Source organism: Anastrepha ludens, chromosome 5, assembly GCF_028408465.1.
Source record: "Anastrepha ludens isolate Willacy chromosome 5, idAnaLude1.1, whole genome shotgun sequence".
NCBI classification, from domain to species: Eukaryota; Metazoa; Arthropoda; class Insecta; order Diptera; family Tephritidae; genus Anastrepha; species Anastrepha ludens.
Window position 1 is genome coordinate 48519443 of NC_071501.1, and position 18393 is coordinate 48537835.

An 18393-nucleotide genomic window follows, 5' to 3' on the forward strand; every position below is an offset into this window, starting at 1 on the left:
TTGATCTCATTAAAGGCAAAATTGACTGCCCGGTCCTTCTAGAAAGAGTACAGTTTCATGTTCCTTGCAGAAATTTTCGCTGTTGAAGGATTTTTCGGGCATTATATAGTGTCAATTAGAACGTCAGACAATTATGTCTCCACCCTTTTGGATTTAGACTTTTCTAGAGCCAAACAACTATTTCAAATGCAATTAAAAAATTACTTTCTATGTAAGAAATCAAAATAATGCCTAATATATTTGTTATTTTAGTTTCATAATTATTAAATTCGTTACAATTCAATTGTAACTTGTATATATTTTTAGCAATTTAATGGTTTCTTATGTTGATAATCTAATTTTACTACACTTTTTTATTTTAAATATTGTTAATTTGTAATTTCATTCTGAATATATATCTTAAATGTCTGTTCTGAATTTTGTTAAACATGAATAAATAAATAAATAAATTATATACTACTTCATAGAAAACACCTAAAAAGCTGTACAAGTAAATTATAAAAAAAATGTTCTTGACGCTTAATGATTCACACTTTTGGGCACAATGTTGTAGGTATGAATGTGCGCTGGATTCCCTGAGCTTTTTTAGCGAATAGCCATATTGTTGGTGTGGCAAGTGCGCGCTGTCCCATGTGTGCCATATGCCATCTTGCTGTGTCTATGAAAATATTAATTTGATTTGTTTCTAACACAAATCAGGCTAATTATGGAATTGGCAAATTTATTTATTATTTAAATTTATGCTAATGCCCATTAGTGAAATGTATTGTAATATTTTTTTATTTATTTTTATTATTGTCATGAGATAAAAATTTCCTGAAATGAAATAAAAAATAAATAGAAACAAATTAAATAAATGTATATAATAAAAAAATGGTTTTTAAGCTCGAATTGCGAAATTGACTCCCATTCAATGACAATTTCTCACACGACTTCGATATTGACATCGATTACGTCAATGTAATTTACCTGATTTTTTAAACACTTCTCAATCCATCACCATTAAATGCAAAGCCAAGTGTTTTAAAAATCTAGGCTCAGGTAAATAAATACATAGTATATAAACCATAAAAAAAAAGTTGGTTTCACTTACCCTAAGGAACTGTGCACCCCCGTCACTGTTGATAGTTACGATTTCGAGGTTGTAAGACACTTCGTGTATCTAGGAACCAGCCAATGTCAGCCATGAAATCCAACGGAGAATATCTCTTGCCAGCAAATGCTACTTTGGATTAAGTAGGTAATTGAGTAGTAAAGTCCTCTCTCGACGAACACAACTAGCACTCTACAAGGCTCTCTTCATGCCTATCCTAACGTATGGCGAAGAAGCTTGGACGATGACAATATCTGATAAGGGGCCCCTTGTAGTGTTTGAGAGAACGTTTCTGAGGAAGATTTTCAGACCTTTACACGGTCGGTGAGTATCGCACGCGATGAAACAATGGGCCAAATGAGCTTTACGACGACGTAGACTGAGCGCAGCGAATAAAAATCCAACGGCTTCACTTGCTGGGTCTTATCATCCGAATGGATACAAACGTTCCGGCTCTAAAAGTATTCGATGCGGTACCAGCTGGTGGTAGCAGAGGAAGAGGAAGGTCTCCTCTGCGTAGGCTTCAATTGGTACGTCCAACTGGCGCCGGTTAGCACGAGAAAGAAATGACTGGCGCACATTGTTAAACTCGGCCAAAATCGCGTTAATCAAGAAGAAGAAGAAGTCGAAGGAACCGGGTTTCTCACTTTGTTGGACCCTGGCCTACAACATACGGCAACTTTTTTAATTTATCTTCACATTCCTGACACCTAACTTGGTTTTTTTCTTGTCGTAATAGCCATTTTGCATATTCGAAGAGAAGTACTTATATTAAACAGTCGAGTGGCTTTATGCGATGATCTTAACACTCGTCAGATATTGCAATTGGGGTTCTTGCTTTATAATTGGCAACATTACATTGCGAGTACTACCAGTATGAGCATATCTTGCGAAAAGCGGACGGTAACATATCACCTGAATGCGACACCCTGAATTCAGGTTCACAAGTCTGACGATTTGTCAGGTAAACAAAACCCTAAATCGTCGCGCATAAAAGAATATGCTTTAGGGGATATATAGTTTAATTGTTGTGCTAATGCCTTTTCGTCCTCATTATACCAATCTTTTTCGGTACTGACAATCATTTCCGCAAAAGTTAGCGCATCGCTGCTGCAACTTTCTCCCGCAATTATCGCACGTTTCAACAAATCTGAATATTTATTTTTAAGGTCATTATTTTCCTTTTCAAGTTCTTCTATTCGTTTATTTAATTTAGCCGTGTTGCTGTGATAGGGAGTAGACTGAGCAAATCCTTCGGTAGGGCTTGTGGATTCAAATTCCCGGCAGATCTCAATCCTATAACTAACCTGACTTTTTTCCTCTAATGTGGAACATTGTTCAAACTCTTCTAGATCCAAATCTTCTTCCTTAGCTACCGTACTATATGTTTCGGTGATGGGTGGGCTAACCCAATCAGAGCCAGCACTAGCTGACCGACTCCTATTAACTGGATCTAATCTTAAACAAGGAAAAGCCCCTTTCAAAAGTTTATATTTTCTTACTAATTTGGGTTCAAAATGGCGTTGACAAACAAAAACCCTGTCAGTTTTTGACACTTTCACGTTGCAAGCCAAGGCCCAACGCTTACGAGCATCTTCGTTCTTAGGAAACGCATACAGAATAGCTTTCTCCTTGGAAACGCAGCTCTCAATACAGCAGCTCCGTTTCTTTTTTTTCTCTGTCCACATGTTTGGGGGATCATCATCGTACCCTAATAAAAAATTTTTGTTTTATTTTTACAAAAAATATTTGTGTCAATTACTAAAGATCGCATATATGTACACATATACAATCAAAGCAGATTTATTAAAGGTGGCAGCAGTAGGCCAACTGATTTATTTTTTTCGTTCGCCGTGTCCATTCGAATGGCGCCACAAATTGTTTGAGATAAATAAATCACTTCTCTGTTTTCTATTTTGACGTGAAATTCTAATTGAATCCAACATCCATGCACACGAACATCAGCTTATGCATGTACATATATGCAGACGCAATAGCAAATGTATTTACTTACCCAAGTTACGGGTGGGAATTGCTCCTTTTTTTAGATATTTTGGACCCACAGCGTTATCCTCGAAGTGCTTAATACATAGAAATGCATTATGCACCGGCATGTGCGTTGAAGGCGGGATCCTCAAATTGTCCCTCCACAATTGCAATAATCGCGCATTTTTCGGGAAAGAGAAATAACGAACATTCACATCACTTAAACAACCGCGAGCGCGACACCTGGTAGCTTTTGGCATTTTTTTTTTAATAATTCAAACCTTTTCTTCCTTTTAAATTAATTCGTATTTCGCACACTCGTAATCGACACAATTTTCTCTCCGCATTCAAATTCAGTTCGATTGCATACGCACAATCGAGGCGAATTGAATACTGGAGGGGGCGTCTTCCCAAAAGAGTTACTAAAATTGCAATCCTTTATAATAAAACAAGGTGAAATAACAAAACAAACAAACAAAATTTCTACTTACATTCGCTATTATTTTATATTATATATAAGCCAAAACTGGCAACGGTAGTGATACTGTTGCTGTTTCTATTCAAGTTGAAGTGGAAAGTGAAAATGAAATGTTAGTGTTAAAGTACGTTCACATATGCATTAATCCCCTATAAATCCACCAAATTAATCAACCCGTTCACATATGACAGATTTACTGCAAAATTGACAATCAACTGTCAATACTGTGTTGAGAGGTTTCTCTTCATAGAAATTATTTTGGTGGAATATTTCGGTGTTTTTGGTTTCTTTAATTATTATTAACGATATGAAGAAAATACAACGAGGAGGAATAGTTTAATTAATTGCGCAATTGGCTGCTAATAATATACAGTTGGAGGAAATCCGTATGCGACGTTTACTGAGGTTACAAAAAATTATGGCAGCAATACACATGGGAAATTTTATATTACATTTTATAATAAGAGGACAAAACGTTTATGGACACGCGCTTTTTTCTGTAAAATGAATCCGTAATTAATAATATTTAACAAATATTTTTTTAGAATTATGTTGAAAGACCTGTTTTCTTTGCCGGCATCTATTTCACTTAGTTTTTATTTTGATGTTTGTCCTTACATTCGTAATAATAATTATCGATAACACAGAAACACATGGTTGTATGTCAAAAAGTATCGTTATTATCTAGGATTATTTTATAATCTCAGCTTTTGGGAGAGAAATGTTGTATGTGAAATCGCACTTTTTAATTAATTAATTATTTGAGTTAAGCGCGAAAAAGTAGATCATCTACTTATATGTGAACGTATTATTAGTCTGTCTTTTTTTATATTTTTATTTTCCAGTGCTGAAACTGCTAGCAAAATTGTAGTAAAACGAAAGTTTAAGGAGAAGTAGCTTCATATCTTCAATTGGCTGAAATAAACTAATGTCAATGCATATTGTACAGCTTGTGAGCGGAAAATTACTAATAATTTAAATCCATGATTCCAAGGGAAACGAGCTAGGTGCTACCGCCCAATATGCCTGCTAGACATACTAGGAAAGTTATTTGAGATAATCGTCTGCAACTTACGTCATTCGCTGAAGACAAGGGTATTCTCCTACCAACATACCAGTTTGATTTCATAAAGTCCCATTCAACAATAGACGTTTTTAGAGTGCATTGTAGACCTAGCATCAGAAGCTGTTGAGAATAAAAGATGGTGCGGTGGGAAAAAGAGTACTGCGCAGTAGCACATTTTGTCAAAAAAGAATTCTACTTTCATAAAATTAAATGCGCCACGCTACATCATCAGAATAGTTCAGAGCTACTTTACGGATCGCAGCTTATATTTAAAAAGTTTAAGCAGGCGTACCTCAAGGATCCAAAGTAGGCCTTCCCACACTGTCCACTGAGCATATTATGTTCGACGGTTATGTTCCCGCTATACTAAGGAGAAAACATTAGGTTCACAAGTTTTAGTCGATTCATAATTGATCTAAGTATTATTCCGGTAATAAGAACCGACTGTCGTGGGAACAAAATATTTAGTACGCAGGTGCAGCGGTATAACAGTAACAGTGTTCCTTCTTGACGGGCATCATACCAAAACCCGAAAAAGTCTATAACAATCGCTTCTGATAATGGAACAAATCTCGCTTCTGTAAAATTAAAAATTTTTCAGTCAGTGTTAATATCACAAATACTCAGCTGTGTATAATCTAGCAAACAACAGCCAAGCAGAGGACATCCTACACACAAACCGTGTTTCAATGGTCAATGATTGGGATCCTAAAGAATTATAGATTACAAGGTTTGGTCCTACGAAGCAAAACTGTAAGAGTAACTTCTGCTCCCACGTCAGAAGGGATTCGTCAACTGAATTGTTCCCGCTCATGCACACGTTTTCTTTTTCTCTCTTCAAATCAGTCGTGGTTCAGATCATAAACAAAATGCGAATCTTTTATGCTCGTTTTTGAAGAAATATATAAAATATTGCAATTTTTGAATATAAGAAAAAAAGGGTAATAAAACCAATTTGCAAAGCAACAAATAGAATTATTTAAAAAATAAAGATGAACATGAGAAAGAAATAATTTCACGCCTCTATTAGAATGTCTTGCACCAAGTTGCAAGTAACTCCTTGATAAAGTTCATCAGATTGTTCCAAAGCTTGAAAGCTACTATTTTCTTTCTATACTTCCACAATAGATATTCTGACTTGACTGAGGTCCGCCTGCAGAAAAAAAAAACTATTTAATACTTTTTTAATAAACAGTAAATTATACTCAAATCTATTTTAGTATTTATTTTCCATATTTACAATTACAATACCTATATGTACACATATTTCTCTGAGTGTTAAGCAACACATGAACATCACAAAATCGTTTAGCGTTTACACTTTTATTGATTGAGCCTTGGGAACATCATCGGCCTCGACATTGGATAACAAATATTCTAAATTATTTTCGTCATAGTCATCTGCTGCCAACTACATATAAAGAAACAGAATTTAAAAAAGATTATTGTATATTGCCCATACATATATACGTATACATATAAGAATAAATGCTTTTTCATACTTCAAATTTGTAACTACTTACGGTAGTAACCTTGTATCCCATCGCTTTTAATAAACGAATCTTAAGTCGCATTAGCCCAACGGGAGATTTGCTAAATTTCAGCTCTTGGTCTTCGGAAAGAAATTCAACAAACATCTTTGTATTAGCTGGTTCCTTATAACTCACTAATATGCTAGGTATGTTTATTCCATTAATAGGGCAAACAAGTTTAGCAAAATCAACAATAGGGGATTCGCCAATTTTGTTTGTTATTTTCTCCAAATCGCTACGGTTCTTTAGTAAATACGACGGTGCGGGTGTATCGAAGTTTTGTAATGTAGGTGTTTTCAAATTTTTAAACCTCCACGTCGGTTCCTCTATGGCAATAGATGTAAGAAGAACTTGAAAACGACTTTCGACTTTAGGCAGATCCCTTTGGTAATTCTTATTACTAAATTGTGATCGCAATTTTATGTTCACAGCTGCCTCAATTAGATCGAACGACTTGTGTCCTAATATCCACAACGAAAGACAGCTTTCCACCAATTGGTCCACAAAATATCTAAACTCGTTCTGATCGACTTTATCCAGGAGGATTGACTCAATCCGTTTAAGATCACTAGCTGGTATTTTGCAGTTAAGTTGTGCGCAACACCATAAAAATTTAGCAAGATCTTTGCCACGCATGTGCTCACTAACCATATCGAACTTTTGCGATGGGACCAGGCGTCGTAAACAATGTTTCACCAATGGTTCTATAGTGCATTGCTCATCCCAAAGATTATCGGCAAAATAGGCAAACAAATGAGTACAGCCACGGGTTTGTAGCTTTGCAATGATATCTTCACTACAGTATTCTTTCAAATATTCAAAAACTTCTTCCGAATATACGCGCTGTAGACGCAATGCTTTGACTAAAGTTACTAGAAGTGCGTCGTTGCTGGGTTCATTGGGGGAGAGTTTAAGTACTTCTTCTATTAAGCGTTGGTTATATGCATTGCTTTCTATACGAGTAGATGTTTTGAAAGCGGCATTGGCAACCATAACCAAATCTAGTGTACTTAATACAGGAAGATATGCATCTAAACGCGTATTTAGCAATTTATAAAATAATTCGCCATTTTGTGCTCCACGGTTTTTCTCTAAACCCAAATAGAAGCATATTTGAACAAATCGTTCCTTAGACAAGTTCTCGGAAATTTCCTTTGCCAGTATACGCTCCATCGCCGCGTTATAAAAATCAATTCGCACTATCCAATTAGGCATGAGATAGAGGAAGGCATATAAAGTTCTTAATATGGTGTCAAGATCCATTTTAGGAAGTAATTTTATTGCTGTGGCATCCAACTCATTCAGTAAAGTAGCGTATTTATTAGGATCAGCGCTGGGTCGATATGTGAATGCGAAAACAATTAATGCTGGTAATTGGTCTGGTGATATTCCAGTCAATTCCTTCTGCAAGTAGCGCGTGTCAGTTATAGGAAAATAATCGGCATACCTTATCACTGTGGGAACAATTGGAGCATGGTTTTGCAATTCCAACGCAACATGCTTCGCGAAACGTGTGAGTAAAGTACCGGCCTCATCGGAGGTTTCTTGCAAGATGTGTCGTGCCGTAAAAGAGGCTAACCGATGTACAACTCTTTCGATCTGAGAGATCTGGCGTTCTTTTAACAAAGAAACGCATTTTGAACGTAGGAATGTGTTTATCATAATTAATAAAACCTTTATTTTTCTGTTTTATGTAATTCCGTAAATAACTTAACAAACCGAACACGCGCAAGAAGTAACTTTGGGCGAATTCATCTTAAGGATTCGCTCTGCAGTCATATGTTGCACAGGGCAACCCAAAGAAATGTTTTTATAAATAGTTTTTAGCGCAGACCTTCACTTGCATAAAGTGCTCACATGCTTGAAAAGAGATCAAAATCTTCCTCGTGCAGCCAACTAAATTGTACGAATTATGTTTTCTGTATATGACAGACATCGCACTGCTAATCGGAGTAGGTGACGCAAAAATTATATATATGAAAGACCGAGACTAGGATCTAAATAATGTTTATGTCAGATCTAACGGAAGACAATCTAATGTGTACCAGGTTTGGACGAGATTTATTAAGTCAACGAAATACACGGATTTATGCTAACTAAAAGTGGTCGTGTCAGCATCCATTTCCTCAAAACTTAGCTTGCGTTGAATGTATGAATTTTCACTCCATTTACAGCACTTGAAAATTACCATTAAGTGTGTACTGATATTACTTAATGACTTTGCGTCATTATAATGAAGGTGTGGTGATAACACCGATTTCCTAACTATTACCAACGATCTAAATTTTATTATTTCAATTATCATTATGATGGTATTTTATGTAATAATAATAAGTTTTCTAATGATTTATATTATGCTAATTTTTTTGGAGAATACAAAAATGCTTACACAAACTCGGTTACTTTGTCTTCTTCTATCAGTTTTTACAAGTGAACACAAACGTTTCGTTCACTTACTTTGTTACTTACAGCTCATTAAGAAAGAGTTTTCACTTACGCTCTGGATTTACATTGATGGCTAATTTTATTATTGAATACAACTATGTGTGGTACGCGAACATAGCTATTACAAAATATTCCGAACGAACTCTTATTGGGCAATCAGCTGTTCTTGTTTACGTTTTCTTGCCGCTGTATTTCCCAAAACATTCACTTTTACAATTTCCATTTTGACCACTTAACCATTCCAATGGCTAGACGTGCTGCAGGCTTGGTAATATTTCGGCGGGTTGCTCAACAGATTGAGTATCTGTTATTACGCGCATCTTATGGCGATTTCCATTGGAGTTCACCTAAGGGTCACGTCGATCCAGGCGAAGACGACTTAACAACAGCTTTACGGGAGACTAAAGAAGAAGCCGGGCAAGTGCTCTATGATATATTTTTAGCTATAATAATAATTGAACATACATATATATTTATTGGCTTTTTGCAGATATTCAGAGGAAGATTTAATAATTTTTAAGAATAAATCTAAAGTACTGAACTACACAGTAAAAGGGAAGCCAAAAGTAGTTGTCTATTGGCTAGCTCAATTAAAAAATCCCGCCCAAGAACCGAAATTATCCGATGAGCACACTGAAATGATGTGGCTACCGAAAGATGCCGCAAAAGATATTATTGGTTATAAAGAAAACCAGGAAATGATTGAAGAGTTTCACGAATTCATACTAGGGCTATAAAAATTTCCTCGATTTGACTGTTGTATGTATTTTATAGGCCTAAAGCAAAGCAAAATACAATATGTAACAGAAATACCCTATAAGCGATTAGCACGAACCCTCCAAAACAGTTTTTTATTTTAATTTTTTTTCCGGCCAGATTGACACGAAGGTTTTTTAGAATTTTACAAATACTAAAAACCTTCCAAATTTTTAATATTTCTGTATATAGGTATTGCGACTTGAGAAAAATATACATCGCCCTGGATAGTAAATATCAATATTTTGTGTGTAAATATGGAAATATTGCAACTTGAGAAAATATTTAATCTTGCATTTTACTACAGTAGAAACTCGATACTTACGATACAACTTTTTTTTCATTTTAGTACTTGCGACATGAGAAAATTTTTACCTCTTGCAACATTTTTTGTTTTGTATTTTTCTTTGCCTCTTTTTATGTAATATTTTTTAAAGTAAAGCTCGGGGAGGCCATTTTTTTAATTGAATCAGCTGAATGAATTTAGGGGAATTAGACGGTATAATTCATTTGCTGACGAAATGACAGTATTGCGTGGTGTGCCCTCATAATGGCAAAGAGAAAATTTACGCTGCTACAGCCCATGGATCAAAATGTTATAAGACTTACTAAATTGAATTATAATATAAAAAATTCCTCTTATGTCGCACTATTGCTTGTGGAGAAACTTTCGATGAGTCTCTGAGAAATATTGATCTGAAAAACTCAATATGCTTTTGAAATAGTGCATGGGATGTGTTACTGCAACTTCAATTCAGTCATCGTTTCAAAAACTGTTTGAAAAACGTTTCACTGGGTTTGGGACGATATCATTCCTCTTTCGGAGTTATGATTACAGATTGCTGATGGTGCAATGCAACTTTGTGCGGTAAGTAGAACCATTGCAGCAAGTCTCCCAATCTGAAATCGGGCAGTGGATTATTAAACCTGATTCCGAACGCACAACTGCAAATGAAGAATACTGAGAAGAATAGAAAAAAAAACGGATCAGTCGTCGAAGGAACTAACATCTTGATACTAAATGGGAATAAAATTGCATCGGAAGAGGCAATATATGCTTGGATTGGGCAGAGCAAAACAATGCTTGCTTAAACGTGCTCTAGGTTAACATTTGCTAATATATTTTTTCAACCTTTTGTGGTGACATCGTGGGTACCGCAAGATTGCATTCTAGGACGATTATTATTTGTTTTGTTGATGACTTTGGGTCCTGCTTTTTCTCTTCAAAAATTCTTTAAAACACAGTTAACCTTAAGATATACTCTGATATAAGCCATTTTGGAGACTCTGTAGCGGTTTAGTCTGAGTTTGAAAAATTTCATTCTTAGTGTACTCGGATACGTGTCTTTTTAAGTAATGAAAGGTATTATCATGGTACTTTCACTAGATAACTATGTATAGTGGGCTCACATATTGATTGTTGGGTATTTGGCCGAGCTGCTCCTCCAAATTGCTTCTCCATGGCATAAATTCACTCGGAGCTTAGTCAATACCAGCCGAGGAAGGACCGCTATTAGAAAAAACCTTGTCTATCATTTGTTGCTTCATGCCTACAGGGGATTTCGGACCAGGGCCCAATCGTATGGGACGCACAAACAAATCTATTCAATAGGGGCAACCGCAATTCCATAAACAAGTACTAAACAATTCAATTTTTCGCACTCAAAAAAGAGAAGCCTGGCGGAGCGGATAGATTGTTCAAAGTGATACAAGTCCAATGGCGTTTGCAACATTTTTTGCCACCGCGATATTTATTCTTATTTCATGATAACCTGTAAAATTGTGAATTGTTAATAACTATGAAATTGTTAAAATTTCAGTGGCAACTTTGGTAACCATCATAACTTTGGTTTGAAATTGGTTAAGCCGGCAGCACTGCTTAGGAGATGTAAACAAAACGTACCACGAAGCAATCACCGTCCGAATGAGCTATTGATTTCCTGTCATATATTTTCTTGAAATGGTATTGAAAATATCCTAAAAGTTCGAGTGTAAAATAAATAAAAATGCTGAGACAAGAAAATTTAGCTGCTAATTTTTGTGGTCTCTTGGCAGCGCAAGGATTCAAAGGTATGTCAATGTAGATATCCATTACATATCTCAACCACTAAATTGAAAAATGTTTAGAAAAAGCAGTTGAATGGCGCATACTTGGACAGGAACGCGATGGGTCTATGCTAACTTCTTGGATTTTTGAGGATTTAAATGTTGAAGTGCGGGAGTCATGCATTGGACTTTTTAACGCTAATGCAAAGACGTTGCGCATATTACATCGTTTTGAGAAAGTATGTCTCGAAATAATACAGGCTACCACCAATAGCAGTGGTACTTTATTGGTATATGTTGAGAAAAAACCGTGTTCTGTGGACAATGGAGAGATCCGTCCACTTTACCAAGCCCACATTGTTGAAACACGGTCCACCAATGGTTCTGCTAAGCCTTTACTCGATATCCCAACATATAGGCAAGTAATGGCGCAATTTTTATGGCGAACAGAAAAAGTTGCGGAAAAGCAACCTAGTCAAGAGAAGTTTCTGCTACTTATTCATGAGACTTGTAAGTATTGGTGAACAATTTTTGAAGGTTATAACTTACCAACATTTATTCTCAACAGCAATTAAGCAATTTGTCTGCAACCTAAAACAGCGTGAAGTTAGTGAAGCAAATCAAAACAGTTCAATGGAAGGTGAACTTTTAGATAACTGGTATTTGGACACCAGCATGCTTGTTTCAGAGACTATTGCTAAGAATTTCAGTTGGTCTCAGTGGGACTCGGATAACCAGGCATTATATTATATTCACCTAAAGCCTAAAGCAAAAAGTTTGAGCCTTATGGAACGCGATGAAACTGAGAAAACCAAAGAAAATGAATTAAGTCCCACACTATCGGCTTTTCAGTTTAATGAGAAATTACCCACAGAGACGGTGGTATGTTCTACAATTTTTAAATATTTAAATTATGTTCTTTATTTGCTTTCATTTATTCCAGCTTAATATCCCACTAAATTTGCCAAAATTGCCCCAAGGCTCATTCGAGGGTGAACCTGTTTATGAAGACGATGCGGTTCCCTTAAGAGTGCACGATTCCTCGCTGAATCTAATTATATTGACTAATGGCTCCGGTATGCTTTTTGTGTGCCACTATTACCTGTATCAACCTATACAGCCGAAAAATGTAGACGACACACCTGCAGATGGTGCGGATACCTCTCAAAAGGTTAATGTGCACTTCGCCTATTCAGTAACACTTCTACATCATGGATGCGTTGTACACTGTGTAATGCCCGGTGTACCGTGGGAAAAGGCTCGTCTACTGAAACCAACATTCGCGTTACATGGTTCCCATCATTTGCTAGTTTTTCAGCCGGACTTGTTCGTACATTTGCTTGATGTGGGTTCGACCCACGAGCCATGTTGCCATATAGTCTGTCCGGCGCATAATCGCAATCCACTGACTCAACTCGTATCGTGCCAGAAATGGGGTTCTTTGGCATATGATGTTGCTACGCTCGACTTGGTCTCACTCAATGTACCTCGAGTACATTTGATTGAAGCTTTTCGCAACGACACATCCGTCGATAACCGTCTCAGTATTATTCATTACTTTCTTCTGCATTCCAATGATATGGATGTGCTCGCGGAATTGCTTAGTATCATAATGGAAAGACCGCTATCTTTGGATACAGTAGCTTTGCTCAAAGAAGCTTTGGTGGCGGGCAGTTATGCTGCCACCCTGCGTGGTCTGTCGGCTGACGCTGCATCGCTTGCCCGATTTCTACCCCTTACCACAGCTGATCCGTCACGCCCAATTCAGGCTCGGGTGGCAGATATTAACGTAGGCTTGTCGCATGAAAGTCTATATAACACGAGCATGATGCTATTATCTCCGCATCAGCGTTTATCACCGTATCATTCAGATATTTGGACACGCTTGTGGGAGCATTTGAACGAAGCTGGCCAAAAGGAAAAACGCCGCTTCAATTCAGAGCAGGTGAGCGAGAAACTTATGTTTTCGCTGTCATGCTATCAACCAGAAGCGCTATCGCGTTGCACAACACCACTAACGCCTAGTGGAATTGGAGGCAACAGTCTTAGCGATTTTTCTACATCTAATAGACGTAGCTGCAACGAAGTTCTACCTTTTATTGAGATCGAGACGTGCACTGCTACAAAACAGGAACATGTTATATCCGTGGCAAGTGCTTGCTTCAGCTATAAATATTATTCATACATACATATATTTTATTAACCTATTTTTGGTTTACAGAATATGCGTGAGTTAAGCGTACATTTGGTCAAACATTCAGCTAAGCCCAATACGGGATTTCGTTGGCTAAAAGAAACATTTTTTGAGCGTTCGCAGGCTCCTGCTCACGTACACGCCGTCGCCACGCAATACGTGAGCTCTCAGCTAGAATTGTCACGCGCACTTTGCTCACTTGTATGTCGCGCGGCGGGTCTGGATGCGCGCAATGAAACAGCGCGTGGTTTTCAATTAATGTAAGTGCCATTTGCGTTTAGTTTAACACATGAAATCACGTTTTCCTTTAATATTTAGTGACCAAATGACCAACGGTCAACAATATTCACTATTCCTAATTCTGGAGCGCTATTGTTTAGCGGTGGATTCCATAGCTTTCCCATTGCCACAAGGCTTCGCTTCATTCTTTACTTACCTGGGTTATCGCGCTTTAACATTTGAGATGTTTTTGCAGTATGTGGAGAATCACGTATTTGAATTGCAGGTCGATGTCATGAAAACAATTGTTAACGGTAAATAAACATTTAGAAACATTAGAAATCAAATATTTATTATAGTCTTACTTGCTATAAAACAATTTACTTAATAGGTATTGACGATACCGTAGACGGAGTTGAAAAGAAACTTTCCTTGCTATCCGCGCTTCCAAAATCTCGAGCTCAGCGTTTACTGAAGAACTGGTCACATCCCGAGAGTTTGATGATACGTGGACGCGAGCATGCAGCTAATATATTATCTGGGCAGCCAGTGCAACAGCGTGCCACCAGCACTGGTGTAAATGTCAACACGCAGAACCGCACATCATTGAGAAGTGGTTAGTTCCTAAAGCGTTTCAAAATAATAACAAAGCACTCAATTTTATTAGACATTCATTTATTTAATTAGTCTTACTATCATTTATTTAATTAGTTTTACTTTCATTTATTTAATTAGTTTTACTGTCATTTATTTTTATTCATTCTTTCATTTTGCTCATTCCTCTGCCAGACTTTCATAACGAAAAGGCTCTCTCATTTTCGGGGTTCAATATGGTTTTTGCATCAATCCTTGCTTTAATAATTATCATTGGTTTATTGTTGTTGGGCTTCACATATTTAAAACCTTAAACTTATTATATAAACAATCAGGGTAAGCATAAAGGGTACGGGTTAATAGAATCCAATGCACATATTTTTGTTTGTGTCTTAAAAGTTGAACTGTTTGTTTTATTATAGAATAAACTTTGTTCTTGTGTTTTTGTGAAAAAGATCTCACTGTCAAAGTAATTATCGCATGATACTTTTATTACATTTTAGATGTCGCTGCCGATACGTTGTCGCCATTAGATTCATTTTTGGATCTACTTACCGCCAAAGCCAACCTTAACGAGCTGGACTACAATTTACTAATAGAAACCACGATCTCCTCAATGGAAAGAATTAATACTAAAGAGTAGTGCGTTCCATTTAATATGTGTATGAGTATTTGAGGCTTACTACATCTTTTTGTACCGGAAAAGCATTCAGGCATGTGCCATAGAACTTAAGTATAAAGCCAATAGTTTAAAATGAGGCTTAAAAATTGTATTGAATTATGTACGAGTATTTCATTTCAATTACCAGTATTTTGTATATATATGTTTGTATGTTTTTGTTGTTACACCATACCAGTTAGATATGTAAGGTAATTTGTATTGAAGAATAATTTGTTTGTGTATTATTGAAATCCTTTTGTATAAGGGGTTGGGGTAGTCAGAGGTCCGAAAAAATGATGATTTTCAATAAATTGTTTTGTTAGTCAATTGCTTTATTTTAAAAAATAAAAACATAGCATTAATAAATCATATTTCGACTTGGCTATAGCAAAACTTCAAAAAAAAAAATTAATTATTAATTGTTGTTGTTGTTGTAGCAGTACCTTTGCCCAGTCAGTGTAGCGTAATCATCGGTCGTCTTCGTCTAGCTCTAATAATGTTTGTGTGGAGCCCATTTCTCCAGAAGTCTCTTGCGGTGATCATCACAAGTCTTTGGAGATTCATCTAAAATCAACCGGACAAGAGAAATTATAGAAATTTATTAATAGATAATCTTGAGCCTGATCGAAGCTTTTTTTTTGTCAAAATTAACAATATAGCGGCCTCAGGAAATATTTTTCAGATTTTCGCGAAAAAAACCGACAATTAATTGTTTGAAAAAATCGAAATTTTTGGAAAAAAATATCCTTCGATCAGGCACGATTTTTTATGTTTTTCAAAAGCAGTATAAATTTTATTGAAATCTACCAAGTGGTTTTTAAGTTACAGTGATCACCAGTTCAAAAAATATAGATTTGAGAAAACGCATTTAAAATTTTGCCCGAGCCCGAGCGCCCTTTGTTAATCGTTGAATAACTCGAAAAGTATTTGTCGGATTCACTTCAAATTTTCACACAATATTTTTAAGATATTATACTTTAAGAAAATGCAAAAAAATCTAATTTTTCGACAATTCTGACTACCCTAAACCCTATAAATTATATTGAATAACACCGTGTGACTAAAATCAACCATTTGTTATCCAGGAAAAACTTCATATGCACGGGTTGCATGCTCAGTACTCAAAGTACTTTAAGGTTTCAAAGGACTGATCTTAACAAACATTTTTTTTTGAATATCACACTCCATGATATTCATATCGATATCAAACAAGAGAGAATATACCTAACTATTTACTCTTTGCCAGGACAGATTCAGATTTATCGTGATATCTGTTGGGTATACTTTATTTCATTGGAAAAAAGTTCAACTACTTATTTTTAAATTGTATAAAACAGCAAGAAGAACTAAGTAGAAAAGTAAGCACACATTTTTTTAATAGCTGGATATTATATTGAAACTTTGTAGTCCTTAAAAAAATTAAATTCATTAATAATGTATTACATTTTTTTCTATTTATTTTTCACTTAATTTTCAAATCTTGTTAAATTACTTCATATCTCGTTACTTATTTAATAAAATCTAAAAATGACATTACAAGAATATACTCGTATTCTAAATTAGTATCAACTTATAAAGGTCAAATCTTGCAAATAAAGGGTAATTTCAAGGGCCGATGTTGAATGTGAACCACACCTAAACGTCAACTTTTTTTCTACATTTCATTTGACATTTTTCAATTTCAGACTAACTCAATTCGAATCATGGAAAGATACACAATCGAGCAACGCGTTGAAGTTATTCAGGCTTATTATGAAAACGGGCGTTCAAATCAAAATGCATATCGCGCACTTCGTGAAGAAAATCATCTTCAGTGATGAGGCACATTTTCACCTCAGTGGATTCGTTAATAAGCAGAATTACCGCATTTGGCCGCAATTTTATTCAAAATCAACACCGGCCCCTCAAACTTAACCACTCTTTATATATGATCCAATCATTATTTCATATATACAACTGTTCGAAATAATAGCAGTGGTCTATGAAAATTTTAGTCATAATTTTTTTACACTTAAATTGCACTTATTATTTAAATAAGTTGATGATTCAGTTGTCACATTCATGAAGTCCCTTTAGCTGTTGTGCTACACAGTTGCTTTTTACTATGATTAAAAATAGCGTGAAATTGAAGTAGTCATTCTTTTTGAAGTGACGTGAGTGAAGCGTGAACATTTTTACTAATTTCAAATGGTATTATCTGTATTTATATAAATTAATAATTTTTGATAAAATAATTTGCAAAAATGGGACGTGCTAAACACTGTTCGAAAGAAAATCGAGAACTCATTAAAAAGTTATTCGCCGCAGGCAAACCTTACAAGTTTACCGAGGATTTTCTCGGATGTTCAGCCAAAATGATAGCGAATGGCAAAAAATGGACACCAAATACCGAAACAAGAAGACGAAAGGAAGCTGTTTCAAGGGCAGAGTTAAGGAAAGTTGTGGCTTTAGCTCGAGAGAAGCTTTTTTATACCTAAAAAAAAAAAATTAAGGATGAGTTAAACCTTAGTAGAAAGAAGTTGATCGCAGCTAAACTTTTCGGCAGAAACCCAAACAGGGTGACTTTACTCCAACCCCGGCATGTGCAAGCCAGAATTAAATTTGCCGAAGAGCGCATGCACTGGCCAGTCGAAAAATAGCGTTATATTTTATGATCCGATGAAAGAAGAATTGTTTTATTTGGTTCGAGAGGATGCTGAGAGTATTTATTAAGGCCAGAAAATGCTTCTTTTGATCCCAGATATTTTTCTCGAACGATCTAACATGGAGGTGGCATAATCAATGTGTGGGAATGCTTCTCTTACTATGGCAGAGGACCACTATCTGCGGATCAAAGAGAACATGGATGCCAAATTGTACGCAGAAATAATGGAGTCGACTATGCTACCACACGCAGAATGGAAGATGCCACCGAAATGGGCCTATCAACAAGACAACGACCCTAAGCATACCAGCAAGTTGGCAAACAATTGGTTTGTTGCAAATGGAGTTGAGGTCATGGACTGTCCGGCTCAGTCCCCTGATCTTAACCCCATTGGGCAGAGGTCTAGGAAGTAGTAGTGAAAGAAAATGCTTCAAATACGAAGCAGTTGTGGAGTGTTGGGAAGAAAGCATGGAAATCCATTCCTCCCGAGAAATGCAAGCGTTTGGTTGATTCTATGCCGAGGAGAGGCGCAGCTGTCATTCGACAAAGTATTAAAAATTTAAGCCATTAATTGTTACATTGTAATGAATTAATTTCCTATAGTTGTTAATACTAAATACTGCTATTAATTGTCACAGCTGAAACTTTTAATTTCACACATTTTTATTATTTTGAAGGA

At 36.0% G+C, this 18393-nt stretch overlaps 4 protein-coding genes across 6 annotated transcripts; 2 read left to right on the forward strand and 2 right to left on the reverse strand.

Moving 5' to 3' along the window:
* Positions 1-1895: 1895 nt before the first annotated feature.
* LOC128864285 (uncharacterized) lies at positions 1896-3500 on the reverse strand. Its single transcript, XM_054103881.1, has 2 exons — positions 3108-3500; positions 1896-2804 (listed from the first exon to the last, which is right to left on the reverse strand). The coding sequence occupies exons 1-2, from the start codon at positions 3337-3339 to the stop codon at positions 2035-2037; spliced, it is 1002 nt and encodes a 333-aa protein (XP_053959856.1). The 5' UTR covers positions 3340-3500; the 3' UTR covers positions 1896-2034.
* Positions 3501-5481: 1981 nt separating this feature from the next.
* LOC128863874 (uncharacterized) lies at positions 5482-7912 on the reverse strand. Its single transcript, XM_054103254.1, has 3 exons — positions 6147-7912; positions 5875-6034; positions 5482-5776 (listed from the first exon to the last, which is right to left on the reverse strand). The coding sequence occupies exons 1-2, from the start codon at positions 7815-7817 to the stop codon at positions 5939-5941; spliced, it is 1767 nt and encodes a 588-aa protein (XP_053959229.1). The 5' UTR covers positions 7818-7912; the 3' UTR covers positions 5482-5776; positions 5875-5938.
* Positions 7913-8757: 845 nt separating this feature from the next.
* LOC128863411 (bis(5'-nucleosyl)-tetraphosphatase [asymmetrical]) lies at positions 8758-9444 on the forward strand. Its single transcript, XM_054102545.1, has 2 exons — positions 8758-9017; positions 9091-9444. The coding sequence occupies exons 1-2, from the start codon at positions 8845-8847 to the stop codon at positions 9335-9337; spliced, it is 420 nt and encodes a 139-aa protein (XP_053958520.1). The 5' UTR covers positions 8758-8844; the 3' UTR covers positions 9338-9444.
* Positions 9445-11236: 1792 nt separating this feature from the next.
* On the forward strand, positions 11237-16612 carry LOC128863569 (protein pigeon). Of its 3 annotated transcripts, none has more exons than XR_008454614.1 (9): positions 11237-11426; positions 11484-11912; positions 11971-12284; positions 12346-13551; positions 13624-13856; positions 13915-14129; positions 14207-14431; positions 14913-15122; positions 16156-16612. XR_008454614.1 is itself a non-coding variant. In XM_054102792.1 (9 exons), the coding sequence occupies exons 1-8, from the start codon at positions 11363-11365 to the stop codon at positions 14721-14723; spliced, it is 2805 nt and encodes a 934-aa protein (XP_053958767.1). In that variant the 5' UTR covers positions 11237-11362; the 3' UTR covers positions 14724-14745; positions 14913-15003. The 3 variants fall into 3 exon arrangements, 2 of the variants coding, with proteins under 2 accessions (XP_053958767.1, XP_053958766.1); XM_054102792.1 differs by lacking the exon at positions 16156-16612 and adding an exon at positions 14605-14745 and having other exon boundaries at positions 14913-15003; XM_054102791.1 differs by having other exon boundaries at positions 14913-16612.
* Positions 16613-18393: the final 1781 nt, after the last annotated feature.